Genomic DNA, 14,408 nt, shown 5'->3' on the forward strand with positions numbered 1-14,408 from the left:
CACACACACACACACACACACACACACACGCACACACATAAACTAACAAACCCAAAACATTCGATCAGCTTAACTCGTATCTCGGACTCCCTGTGGTGGCAGTTATAATTATTCGTATCTTACAAAGATTTACTTAATACAAATAAAAGTGTGGAGCGAAGATAATATGGAGCGAACATTATGGGACGCAAAACCTTGCGTGTTACAATTTCGTTTTCGCAACGAAAGACGAAAAGGACAAACGATACAAAACGACGGCTATATAATAACAGAGGCGAAATCCTGCAGAATGGAAATTCTGGATGATAGTTATATTGCCCTGGAAAGGTACGCATGCGTCTTATTACTCAGAGACACGAGAATGTCCATAATAATATTCTTTCTCCTTACAAGGTCAACAAATAAATTATGACACTGTTACAAAGGGGTGTATTTTCAAAGAGAAAGGCAAATAACCAGCCACATTTCAGAAGAAATGCCAAACAATTGCCAAACTCCACAATATTCATCTTAACGTTAACTTTATTCAATAGCAGCTATGTATCCCTTCAGAAGGTAGGCTCTCACGACCTCACATTAACTTCATAGACTGACCTTTTCATCTAAATCTGCCATCTCATTTCCTAAGGGATGGACTATTTGACTTGACAGTCTGTCCAAAAGCTATTATTTTTTCAAGCCGTCCAAACATTCACAGCAGGGTGAACTGAGGAAAATTGGGTCTTAAGTCCTTTCTTTGGGACAGAACCTCTTATGCAATAATCTAAAATATGCCGAATAACGACTATGAACCGAAACCGCGAAGTTCGTTTCGTCTAGGGAACGTGTTCAGTTCAAATTCAAAACCTATGTGCACAAGGCAACCTATGGGTCCCGTTGGAGGTGAACGATCCAGGGGGACATGAAATGATCTGGAGCATGACTGAGGAATTTCTTTCAGATCACTGAACTCAAACGGCCAAGCTTCTGTGAAAAGGGCGCTCTCTTCTACACGTTCCTCTGTCACCCACAGGCTTAATGAGGTACAGCGGAGAAAGAGAAGTGAGACTTTAACGTTTTATGGGCGTGTGTATGTGATGGAAATGGTCTCTGTGTGTGTGTGTGTGTGTGTTTGTGTGTGTGTGTGTGTGTGTGTGTGTGTGTGTGTGTGAGTGTGTGTTCTTCGGTGCAAGTGCATTATTAGACTTAAGGAACTGAATTTCTTTTCCAACCACTGTTGAAAACAACAAAAAACGTCCCAATGACAAAACAAAGTTCTCTCATATCTCATTTTATTTCTTTTAGAAACATTCCCCCTTTGGCTGAAGAAACACAAAATCTTTCAAGACTTGTGTATAAAATGTAATAATAAGACTCTTTGCTGATGAATAGAGAAAAAGAACATTTGAATCCCATATGTGGTTGTTATTTCATTGAATATCTCTGACAGTCTGCTGGGTACTGTATCCCACTCCACCAGGGTTGTCTGTGACAGGCAGGGCTGAATCAGCCCGCCTCCTAAACAAATAGTCCTTCCTTCTGACGAACGACATTTCAGCAGTTGTCCTGTATAAAAAAAAGAACAGTGTATAGTCAAAACAAGAAAACACCAAACAATGTTTACCAACCTATGTTTGCACATGTTAAACTTGTAGACTTTGCCGCATTTGCTGCACAGATGGTTAGGTTTTGCGTGGACGGTCTGGTGAGATCTCAGCTGGTTGCTGTCACGGAACCCTTTCCCACAATCTGTCTCTGGGCACACATACGGAAGTTCTCCTGGAGGGAAGAAATACAAGAATAAAGCTGAGTTTGAAAGGCAATAAAACAGTAGAAGAACAGAAGTCAGGGCCAGACACAAACTCACAACTGCAGTAATGTAAATTTTAAAAAGGAGTGGGAGGAGGAGGAATTAACTAGTCAGACAAACAAATGTTAATGAAATGGTGTATAGACCAATAACAGTTTCTCATACTTTCATAACTTAGGCTTTTGGGGGAAAAAAGCACACTAAATAAGGCAATAGTGAAGCAAAAACTATTTAAATGTTTTCAGAAACACACACATCACATTTCAGAAGATCTGAAGTAAAATAAAAACCATTGACTCTGAGACACTTTTTAAAAAACACCAAAACCCAAATAAAATTAAGTGAATATGGAAAACAAGAGGTAGAAGCAGTCTGCACTGTGGAATGTGTTTGAAACGATGGACATGTGGCATAAAATAGATAAATTAACCTAAATGACAGTTTCAAAAAGTATGGGGAAAAAGACATTCCTGAAGAAACGTAAGCTTAACCCCTATTTTTGTTTGTATAATATTAGGTAGCTTAAACACGGCCTCGCGGGCACTCGCGGCCTTCCGACCGCATGGTACCATGGTATCAGTGAAATCGGGGTAATTCCGATCTCTGTTTCTTTGCTCTTTCGCTATAAAACACCAAATGCCGTACACCTTGTAAAAGTTCAGCTTTTCCTCATTACAATGGTGTAATTGTTTATATGTCCGATTATTAAGAGCTGGAGAATCACCGAGGAAAGCAAAGCCCCTCGCGGTCGGAATGCGTGGTCGGCCGGTTCAAAAATTGACACGCATGCATTCAAATGCTTCGCGGAACGAGGGATGATTAAATATCGTCTATTCATTGGCGGAGAACTGTAGAGCTTTGAACGGGCTCTCCCGCGACATAAGGTCGTGGGTTCGAATCCCGTCAGGGACCCGACGTTGTGTCCTTGGGAAAGGCACTTTACACGAATTTTCCTCACTTAACCCAGGTGGGAATGGGTACCCAGCTATAGACAGCGAAAGATCTTGTCAGTTTGTTAGTGTTTGAGTGCTTAATCGGCTGCTTGCACTGTATGCTTCCCGGGAAGCTAGGAATGTTTCGGAGTGTTCTATGGTCTGCTGGGGTAATAATATAGTGTAAAGCGCATAGAGCCTGCTGTTGAGCGGGGATATGCGCTATAAAAATACTATCTATTATTATTATTATTATTATTATTATATTTTTGGCCCTTGACACTTATATAGAAAACCTTTAAAAATACCGTAAACATTTTCAAAGATCATATTTTACACGAAATATGTAAAATACCAGTTCAAAAGAGGTATGAATTAAAAGATCAGTTTATTTCCTATTAGAATAAAATAATTAGCTTGGAATCATTTTGCATCAATCCTTCCGCGAGACTCGGAAAGTATGTGACCCCGCACGAGGGGTACACTACAGTATAGAGCCAACTCGCTCACTGCGGGGGGCTGGTGCGGTGCCGGCAAGGTCAACACTCGGTGTTTTTGTCGAAATAACGACATAGCATCGTGTTTGAGGCGATAAAATACTGATTTGTAATGATCTCACATTCTTGAAAAAAATTAGGCTCCATATATTTGTTATAGTGATCGTACTCTGTTAATGTGGAGATATTTAGTGCACTTGGTACTCTTTTATTATCTGTCAAACATGTGGTTGCAGCCAGTGACTGACTTTAACAAATTTGATCAAATTTTAAACAACTACCATTTTCTTTAAATTTGACTGAGAGGTTAAAGAATGGTACCAAAATGCTCACTGGATATAGGCCTTTCAAATGGAATAGATAAATTTGGCATACAGCTACTTTGAAAAGTTAGTTTCTGGTACCTAATATCCTTTATAGCTTCTTTTACGTTGAAATTATAATAGATCTTTACAGCCTTTCCATGACAAATCCAATCATTAAAAAAACCCTATCAAACCGAAAGTCGCTATAGATATAGACCCAAATGCCGAGACTGGCACAGTTGAGTCACACTACCTGTATGAATCCGTGCGTGAGTTTTGAGTGCTCCCTGGGTTGAGAACATCTGTCCACAAGTGTCACAAGTGAAGGGCCTCTCTCCCGTGTGGGACCTCATGTGTGTCTGCAGGATGCCAGAGTCAGCGAACCGTGCATGACAGACTGTACACTCGTATGGCTTTTCACCTTGGGACAGAGATTTTTAGTCTTAGAAAGAGTTTTACTGCACTTGCAACACAATAAGGTCATGAAAGTGTCGAAGATTAGAGGTGTTACAAGAGAGTAACAAACACAAAAAAGGAGGAGAGATTAGGACAATGGATGTCTAACAAGAAAGAAGGAGCAAATCACACCACAGCACCCGCGGACAGCGATTGTGCTTAAATGTACACAACATGTGAGCTTCATAGTCACAAAGACCGGATAACCACAACAGAGGAGCACTTGACAAAGTGGTTCAATTAACTAATTTTTTTTTACCTCATTTTTCATTTCTTTTCTTTCCATGATATTCTCAGCAGTCTCCTAGAGAATTCTGTTGCTTAAAGGTTATTTTCAGTATCTTTGGTAATTGTCCAGTATTCATAGCTGTAAAGAAGAGTATCAAATACAGGAGCCCAGATCTAGAAGAAAAAAAGATGCCAAATACCTGTATGAACTCGATTGTGGCGTATCCACTGAGAGGAGGCAGCAAAAGTCTTGCCACACACGGTGCACACATACGGTTTCTCTCCTGTGTGACGGAACAAATGGATTCTGGCACTGTTAAGAGCCTGTAGCATCTTACCACAGCCTTCCACAGGACATTTGAACAGATCTGTAAGGGAGAGACATCACAAACAGAAGTAAATATGATGAAAAATAATCTGAAACAAAGCTATAACAAATGAGAATCATTATTGAAAAATAATAACAGAAAACCTTTCAACAATAGAGAGAGCTGAAAATCAACATCATCTGTCATCTGTCACCATCACCACTGTTAACTGTAGGAGCACCACATAAAGCAACCATAGTTCGCCATAGTTCCCCAGATAAGCTGAGTTCAACAATCTCCACTAACCTTCCTAGACAGCTGACCACAGTGGTATTGGCCTGCCTCTTTTCCTTTTTCCCTCAACTTTATCTTTGAGCACTGATGTTATAGGGTTTGGGTTTCTATTTGCATGACTAAAATATTTAAGTCAGCGCTTTTCAATTCAGACAATATTTGGGAAATTTTTTAGTTTTAGTAGAGGTTTTACGGCACTCGCAACTGCATAAGGTCATATGAGCACCAGAAGATTAGAGGTGTTACAAGAGAGTAACAAACATAAAAAAGAAGAAGGGGAGATAAGGACGATAGATGTTTGATAGAAAAGAAGAAGCAAACCACGCCAGAGCACCTGCCAACCACCCACATTTCGGAAATTATTAAACTGAAATATTGAAATACTACTAAACTTTTCTGTACAAACCTCAGAAAATAAGAAACCTGCAGCCATTTTGAGTAACCCACAAAAAAGAAAAAAGAAAATCCTACACCTTGACTGAAATTAGAACTACTCTTCAAATTAGACAAACTTTATAACCAACAAACAATAAATGTACATATATACATTACCCTATTTTAGCAGTAAAAATGTGTACATAAATATTTCATTGATTTACTAGTCGTCCATGCACATATGCACATAAAACTGCAGAGCTTCATAAATGTATCTCTAAGAAGGATAGTGGGGATCAAGTGGTACGATCGAGTCCTAAATGCTCAACTGTGAGAAAGAACGAGCCATAGACCAGTAAAGGAAGACATACAGGTGAAGAAATGGAAATGGATTGGGCACACACTGAGGAGACCCCCCCACAAGCATCATCAGACACCCTTTGACGTGGAATCCACAAGCAAAACGTAAGAAAGGAAGACCAAAGATTACATGGAGGCGAGCAGTACAAGCGGAAATGGAAAAGGTGGAAACATCATGGAAACAGCAAGAAAAGGACGCACAGGACAGGCATCGCTGGAGAAATGTTGTAGATGGCGTATGCTCCACTGGGAGTTAAAAATGGCAAGAGAGAGTATGCACATAGATATTTTATATTTTAGTCATATTACAAATGCATTACTATATTTTACAGCAATATATGTAAAGTTATCTGCTTATCTAATTGGTTAAAACTTGTAATTGTCCCTTTGGCAATTTCCATTAAGGTGCAAAGCATCTCTACTGTATCTTCCAAACAGAACAGGTATAAATAAATTGTACATATACCTAAAAAACCCACAAAATAATGCATACAATTTTCATCATTGTCAACAGCAATATATATGAAATACTTATCCTCCTAATCTGGGATAACATATAATGAGTTTTAATTTTTCAAAGTAAAATAAAGTTTGAGCTATTTATAATTACTCGTTCTTACTGACCATAATGCACTCTTGAGTGCTTTAGCAGTTTCAGTTGAGTCTGGAATGACTGTACGCAGCCCTCGTAGTCACACTCAAAGGGTCGTAAGTCTGCATGCTCCATCATATGAGCTTGGAACCCTTTTTCCAACAAAAATGTTCGCTTGCAATCCTCATACAGACATCGATATGTTGGATTTGCTGAATCAAAGAACAAAATCATGCCATGATGTAAATCTGACTTTCACTATTGCAGAAAGCTAATGATGTGCAAAAGAAATATTCAACTGACCAAACTAATAATTCTAATAATAGTAATAGTACAGTAATAAAAATAATAGTACTACTAATAATAATAGGTAGTGTCAATTGCCATCGAGTGACACGGTAGCAATAGACAAAAATTGACTTTTTGTCAATTGCCACCGAGTAAATTGGAGCTCTTTTGCGTTTGTGGGTAGATCTAGCTTATTGTGCTCGAGTGCTCGGTGTTGTGCGTTCACCTCTGTGTGTGTGTGTGTGTGTGTGTGTGTGTGTGTGTGTGTGTGTGTGTGTGTGTGTGTGTGTGTGTGTGTGTGTGTGTGTGTGTGTGTGTGTGTGTGTGTGTGTGTGTGTGTGTGTGTGTGTGTGTGTGTGTGTGTGTGTGTGTGTGTGTGTCTTTTCCTGACCCCGGTCCCCCAATTTATGTTCCCCGATAATTTCTGCTTGAGTTTGTGTGCGTTTGTGACCTTCTAGGCCTACTTCTAGAATTGCCTGTGTTGGTTCTACACCAAAGTGTAGGCTAAGGCTAGCCTAGATCTAGATCTAGATACGTCTCATTGAAAACACACCAAGTTGGTACCGTAGCTCTAGACTAGATGCTCGTCCAATGAAATTTGTTGAGAACAAATTGACCCATTGGACACACATTATGTATAATGCTAAAGATAGTGTTGTTTTCAGACTTAACACCGCTTCACTCGGTGGCAATTGACGCTACCATAATAATAATAATAATAATAATTATAATAATAACTGGCCCTGCCTTTCCGCAGCAGATTCATTACCTCCATGCACTTGTTTCCCCCCCCCCCTCTCTCTCTCTCTCTCTCTCTCTCTCTCTCTCTCTCTCTCTCTCTCTCTCTCTCTCTCTCTCTCTCTCTCTTTCTCTCTCTCTCTCTATCTCTCTCTCTCTCTCCCTCCCTCCCTCCCCCTCTCTCTCTCTCTCCCTCCCTCCCTTCCCCCCTCTCTCTCTCTCTCTACCACTTCTGGCCATACTGATTTGTGTTCACCGCACCTTTTAGCGTTGTGACATGAATGTATGCACTTTGGTTTCTACAGTTAGTGTTGTCATTTATGTTCTGAATGTTCCTGATGAAGCCCATTGAGGGTGAAATGTTGAACTTGTCATTAAAATATTTTGGAAATACTACCAAGTCTTAGCCGTTTTACTATTTGCTGTACACAATGATGATGATGATGATGATGAAGACCACTTCTATGGCACCTACTCCTTAGTGGCTCTAGGTGCTTCAAAAAAACAACAACCCCAGAATACACAGTGACATGTATCATGCCCATTCAACATACAACAATCCTCTCAAATACATATGCCCCCATAATGTGATAAAAGAATACAAACACAAAAAGACAATCACTGAAGCCACTGATTACACTCGTCGTTGAAAGAAGAATCAAACTAACTGGCAAAACAGAATCTAAATAAAGGTGTCTTTGGACCAATTTTAAATGCAGTCAAATGTACTCCAATACCTTTGTTTTCCTCCATGAATTTTGTCGCATCAGTTTTATGACTACTGCCAGACCCTTGGTCAATATCACTTTAAAAAGCAGCATTAGTCATAGACTAGCAGTGGCGGGTAAATGTGATTTATAGGTTAAGCTTTATGCCGACATTGACACATCATAACCATTTAGGGAGTTGGCTGCATCAACCCGTTAACCTGGTTTTGTGAGATATTTTATCCCAGTAGAATTACAAAGATACTCTATTAAACACCTTCCCCACGCAGGACATAACCTTAGGTATTTGTATGCAAGATGAAGAACACCAACCATCATACCAGAATCAAATGTGGTTGAAGTGAAAGAGGTAACAGACAAGGAGTAGCAGTCACGTTCTACACTCGCTTGCAGTTATATTCCAGTCACAAAAAACAACAGCTTACCTCTATGCCAGGGAATGTGAGCTGTGAGTGCTTCAACACACTGGAACTCAGTACCGCAACCCTCCGCTTTACAGATAAAGATTCCATTCTGTGAAGTGAACACAATACAAATATACACTTGGTTATCAAAACTTTTTTAAAAAATAGTCTATCATAGTTTACATGTTCAGAAAAAATTACTTTATCCATTTTCCTCAGCTCATCCAGCAAGAAATGAAATCCCGACAATCATTACAGACAAATTTCGAAAAACAATAAGTTTACATGCCAAAATGGCAGTAATACTGTATGTCCCAAAAGCAGACAGATATGGCATCAAATACATTTTTAATGATAACATTTGTCGAATTGCACACAGATACCACCCTTGATCTGTTATAGAGAGGCTATTTCTGTTGGCACAATAAAAACAAAGTGACATGACCAAACTTCATGTTGGTTTGTAAGTCATGATACAGGTCTGGAAATATGTATGTAGGTAGGCATAAAAGTATTTGGTCAGGATGATAATAATGTGTAGATATATAAGTCAGTATAATACAATGTTTTTGTCTCTTTAGATTTTGATTTGATCCTTATTAGACATTTTTTGTCCATTTAATGAAATATTGTTACTCTTTCTTTATACTGACCTGCCCAAACATAAAGAGAAGGGAAAAAATGTTTACAGCACCACTCGGTTTACTCCATGCAAAGCTCAGACAATGACTACCAAAATGAAAGTTCTGAAATGCTATGTATGGTCAACCCTTCTGTGAATGCTGGACAATCACTAAAGACAGTGAAAATAAAATAGAAGCAACAGAAATGTGGTTTCTTAGGAGACTGCTAAGACTATCATGGAAGGAAAAGAAATCAAATGAGGAAGTGTTTGATGAAGCCCATGTAGGACGCTCACTGTTAAAAACAATCAGGAAACGACAAATGCAGTTTTTGGGACACCTGAATAGACCTAAGGGTCTTGAAAATCTAGGTCTCACTGGCAAAATTGAAGGCAAACAATAAATGGGTAACAGGGAAAGATCAGGGAAACGTAGCTTTTTTAAGAGCATCTGAGCAAAGGAATGAATGGAGAACCATGATCGCCGATGTCTGTCGCAGATCTAGCACTGGATGATGATGATGATATTACAACTCATCATACATTTCTAAATTAAATTGGTAAATTGGTAATAATAATATTCATTGAGAATTTTATGAGATAACATTTAAAAAAAAAAAAAAAGGAAAGCAACAATAAGGAAAGCAACAGTAGAAAATACACATTCTGAGAATAACAGAGACTCGTAGTAAATAAAGCTTCAGGAGCTACCTGTTACGTACATTATGTTCATTCACCACAGACATCTCTGTATGGAAGCCACGCATATGCTTCTCCAACTGCTGGATATGAGGAAATGCAAGCCCACAAAGTCCACACATTTTCTCTCTGGGCATCGACACGTGAGCTCTGGCCAGATGATCTCTCAACCCCACAGTGTCTTCGTACTCTTTCCCACAGCCTTGGAACGGGCACATGAGTTTCGTACACACCAGTGGCACCTGTATCGCTGAATCTGTGTCTGTTCCAGTGTTAACGCGATTGTCTGAATGTCCAACAGAGTTGTGAGAGGTCAGCTTGTGGTACCTCAAGCCCCCATAGGTGATGTACTGACTACCGCACCCTTCCACAGGGCAGATGAAATATTTCTTGCGTGGAACTGGCTTGGCCTGGTGGTCATGGATGTTATGTTTGGATATCATATGCTGGTCCAAGATGCGGGCTTCCACATACTCTTTGCCACATCCTTCCACAGGGCAGCAGAACACCTGGAACGTAGGGACATGATGCTATTGTTGATGTTTTCATTACTGTTGTTGTAAAATTGTACTTGTAATTTTAAGTGAGTCCATAGACAAATAGCTACATTACACCAAGAGCTTGAGTAAAGACAAGCATCAACTGCTGAGAAAAAGCTAGACAGGCAGAAGAAGAACTCAAGAAAAATAACAAGGAAATAGAACCCACCAATGGCATTTTCCATCCACCTACAGTGAGTGAGTCAGTACGAAAACTGTCATTTTATACAAAGAACAGAAAAAGAAAATAACATCAGAAAGAAACAGAGAAGCTGACAGCATCAGAATAACAAATCAACCATTCCACCACAGGCATACCTTTAAGAAAGAAGCACATTTACCCTACAACGGTCATTTACTACAGGAAAAGAGCATGATTGACAGACCAAAACAACAGATAGAAAGTAAAGAATTAAGACCTACCAGTGGCACCCTCCAATATTCCCCACCAAGGAACCAAATACTCACGTGAAAACTCCAGACCAACAAGACCATGTATAAGAGAATGTGTGCATGTGTGAATGTAAGTGTATGTGTGCGTGCAAAAGTGTGGTTGTGTGTGTGTGTGTGTATGTGTGTGTGTGTGTGTGTGTGTGTGTGTGTGTGTGTGCGTGTGTGAACAACTGAATGCATGCGGGCGTGAGCATATTATGTGTGCCCAAGAACATACGTGTGCCCTCTAGGTGCAACTGTGCACGCTTTTATATGCACTTGCATTGACAGACAGACAAACAGACAAGCAGAGACATAGCAACAGCAACAAGGTAACTATTATGTTTGTGCTACATTTCTTTCAATTCTCCTCACTACACGTACAAGACCATTCTTGCTGACATTTTTCCTTGCTCTCCTTTTGATCTCCCTGGGCTGGTACAGGCCATGTGCTGACATCATGTGATCGTTGAGCAAGTAACGTAGATGGAAAGCTCTCTCACAACCTTCAACAGTGCACCTGTGTTCCCCTCGAGCTGGAAAATATACAACAAAATGGATTGGAAGTTGAGTTGCAACTTATGGTGAGTCCACATGAGAGAAGCTAGTTTCCACCAGGAACAGATATATCTATTTCCACTTAGCAGCAACCCAGATAAGAGCCCTTTCGAAGAAGTTAGTTTCAACAAAAAAAGGTAAAGTTTGAATTTGTAAATATACTGTGGATTCCTGTTTTATTATGGTGACTCCAATCACAGAGTGCTACACTGTATAGAAACTGTAGTAATGAATGAATTAACTTTGATCCTTATTTAATAAACAAAGGTGCATAACATTCTACCACAGTGCCTCCAAGGAGTAGGAAGCTGAGAATATTTTGGAATGAAAAAGAACCAGGTGGGGTAACAAAATGCAAAGTTTATAGAGATTTCTTACTGGTAAGGATATATGCTACATAAATGCAATCTTATATTATTACCATTATCATCATCATCATCATCATCATCATCATCATCATCATCATCATCATCATCATCATCAGTATCATCATTATTATTATTATCATTATCATTTCTACTATCATTATATTTACATTTATATCTGGAAATAAAAAGAATGCAAGCAACGGAAATTTTTTCAACATAAAATAAAAGAAGAGTATAAACAATAACAAAATGTCAGTATGTTTTTGGAGTCTCTTTGGTTTCCAAGCAAATGTCTTTCCAATACCGGTACACAAATGGATAAAAAGAAAAACTTTAGCAATAAAGAGAATAATAAATGATCCATGATGCAACTCAGCTAGCAGAAAAGCAAAAGAATCAGAAAAGTGTGAGGGATATCAAGCTAAGGTTTTTAATATCAAGTTCTCTTGAAAGCAAATTACTTAACAGCTGAAACAAGTCATGGAAAGAGAGTTATGTCAGTTGAGATAAAAATCAAGGTACTGACATCAACATCTTACGAGTCACCTGAAGCCTAACTTTCTGTGCTGACAGGAATGTGTACACAGAACAGCAGACACAAAAAGTGAAGATACTTCTAATTTAAAAAATCAACTTGCTTCCACGAACTCTAGACACACGTTAAAAACAAAATAATACTCTCTATCCCCTCATACACACACCCACATTTTCTACAACACAGTTTCACTTTTAAGGCATCATAATGACATCCATCTCATTGAGCATTTTTTCAGGTGTATATCACAGCATTAACCCAGTCAAATGGCATTCTATGTTCTCAATGTTAAATTTTAGGATAAATTGTCTTTAAATAGTTCACATTTCATGCAAACCTGTACATAGCAAATTCTATTTAACTTTTTCATTTGAAATTAAGGAGAAATAAAGGGAAGTCGGTCGAGGGCAAAATACAGTGGTAGGTCAAATATCAAGAAAGGAAACACAGAACAGACACATACTGAGTTGACAACAATGACGTAATTATCTATAAGACTATGTTGTTCTCTAGGTCTTCCTACTTACATACATGCTGCCTGTAGTGGAGCACGTAAGACATCTTGTACTTGAACGTTTTCCCACAATGTTCACAACAGAAGTTGTTCTCACTGGAGTGGGTGAGCATATGACCAGACAAACCTCCGCATGTTGTATATGCAGCATTGCAGCCTTCCACAGAACACCGAAAAGGTCGCTCACCTATCATAAGATAGATTGCAATCATTACACACATTTTACACCCATACCAATACAATGTAGATCAATTAGGAGGCAAGCTGCTTCAGCTGTACCTGTAAATGCTTACCCTGGCTGAATAGGACACAGTATCCCAACTGGAGCTAATCAATAAATCAACGTCTCACACAAGAATTGTACTTGTATTTTCTGTACGCTGCAGCAAAGAGCCTAACCATTACACAAAAGATGCTCTCAGAAGAAAAAGAAGACATAAACTTAGGGCGTAAATGAGTATACACTGCGTGCCAGAAGGCATAAGTTGTTGAAAACTCCTTCCTACTTTAAATTACAGCATAAGAGGACAAAAACACAAAAATAAGGATTTTGGATCATCCCTTTTTTTCTGAATTAATTTTGACATCTCAAATTATAGATGAATGAAAAAAGATAAATTGAGCCGACAGGCAAAAGTTGGCAACCATCCCCCATAAATCCTGCTTACCTAAACTAATATACATCAGACTAACGTGAACACAAGCACTAATAAGACGCACCAGTAAACAAACAAATCAGGATTGACCAGTAAACAAACACAAATGAGACTAGACTATTAACCAAAAACACATCAAGCTGACCTGTGTGCTGCCGCTTGTGCTTGGTATATTCACAGGGCAGTCTGAAAGTTTGGCCGCACCCCGGCTCTTTGCAGACGTATGGCTTCTCTCCCGTGTGAATCCTGTAGTGACACTTAAGTTCGTATCTGTTCTTGAAGGCTTTCCCACAGTCCGGGTAGTCACAGGGGAATGGGCAGCGTCCATCATGGTGCTGGAGGTGGCGCTGTGAGGAATGGACAAAGGAAAAAACCCAGTGTGATGCTATCGTTTGAAGTTATGGAATGTCATGAGGGGAAAAAAGTTGGTTTACATTGTATCAAGGACTGCTTACATCAGCATTCAAAACAAAACAATATTAAACACCCAAGATGCAAACATTTTTCACCCAGTTGACACACTTTAATTAACTGTTTCCGGACGCATCACCGATATATCGGCGCAAGTCCACGCCCCTTGCGGACGTATCACCGATATATCAGCTGTGATAGGGTGCCTCAGTATTGTTTCATTTTAACACGATCCGTCACTTATAATTACTTTTTTTTGCTATTGAAAAACTCGAAAAGCATTTAGGAAACGAGAACATCTAGTTTCACTTTGTCAAAGCGTGGGTTTGGGGAAAAAACGAGTGAATTAGTTCTTGCAGTCTGGCATCAACAAAACAATGCAACCGAACTCGGTATAAATTTTATAACTTAAACAAAAATTGGAATATTGTTTTCAAATAAAAAGCTGCGCATTCAGAAATTTATGGATTATGCTCTTGACCTGTATATGATAAGATAGCTATGCTGATTCGCTTTCACATGTTTGGTGAATGCAATTTTTTCCAGCAAAATTTATTTTTCTCATCACCATTTCTAAGCCTTTTAATGAGTACTTATGTTCAAAATTAATCCTTATTTTATATTGGGATGTATTTCTCATTCAATTTCCTTCAATTTGATGTATCATATGTTACATTTGGAGTGATGGTTATGCTTCTATGAAGTTATTTTGTACACAACCTGCATAGCCAAATCGAGCAACAGGTTAATTATGTCTAGACCCCAAAAAAACTACGTCTG

At 39.0% G+C, this 14,408-nt stretch overlaps 1 protein-coding gene across 3 annotated transcripts in view; it reads right to left on the reverse strand.

The window, feature by feature from the left end:
• Positions 1-14,408, reverse strand: part of LOC101861660 (zinc finger protein 420) — a 30,558-nt gene that overhangs the window by 1,398 nt on the left and 14,752 nt on the right. For all 3 annotated transcript variants that reach the window (XM_013082253.2, XM_005097860.3, XM_005097861.3), the window contains 9 exons: positions 13,363-13,564; positions 12,575-12,748; positions 10,971-11,122; positions 9,639-10,124; positions 8,316-8,403; positions 6,169-6,348; positions 4,408-4,575; positions 3,777-3,944; positions 1,608-1,758 (listed from right to left, as the gene is read on the reverse strand). In XM_013082253.2, the coding sequence (XP_012937707.1) occupies positions 1,608-1,758; positions 3,777-3,944; positions 4,408-4,575; positions 6,169-6,348; positions 8,316-8,403; positions 9,639-10,124; positions 10,971-11,122; positions 12,575-12,748; positions 13,363-13,564 (1,769 nt within the window). The remainder of the gene's footprint in view (positions 1-1,607; positions 1,759-3,776; positions 3,945-4,407; positions 4,576-6,168; positions 6,349-8,315; positions 8,404-9,638; positions 10,125-10,970; positions 11,123-12,574; positions 12,749-13,362; positions 13,565-14,408) is intronic.

This window comes from Aplysia californica, unplaced genomic scaffold (genome assembly GCF_000002075.1).
Source record: "Aplysia californica isolate F4 #8 unplaced genomic scaffold, AplCal3.0 scaffold00165, whole genome shotgun sequence".
In the NCBI taxonomy this organism is placed as follows: domain Eukaryota; kingdom Metazoa; phylum Mollusca; class Gastropoda; order Aplysiida; family Aplysiidae; genus Aplysia; species Aplysia californica.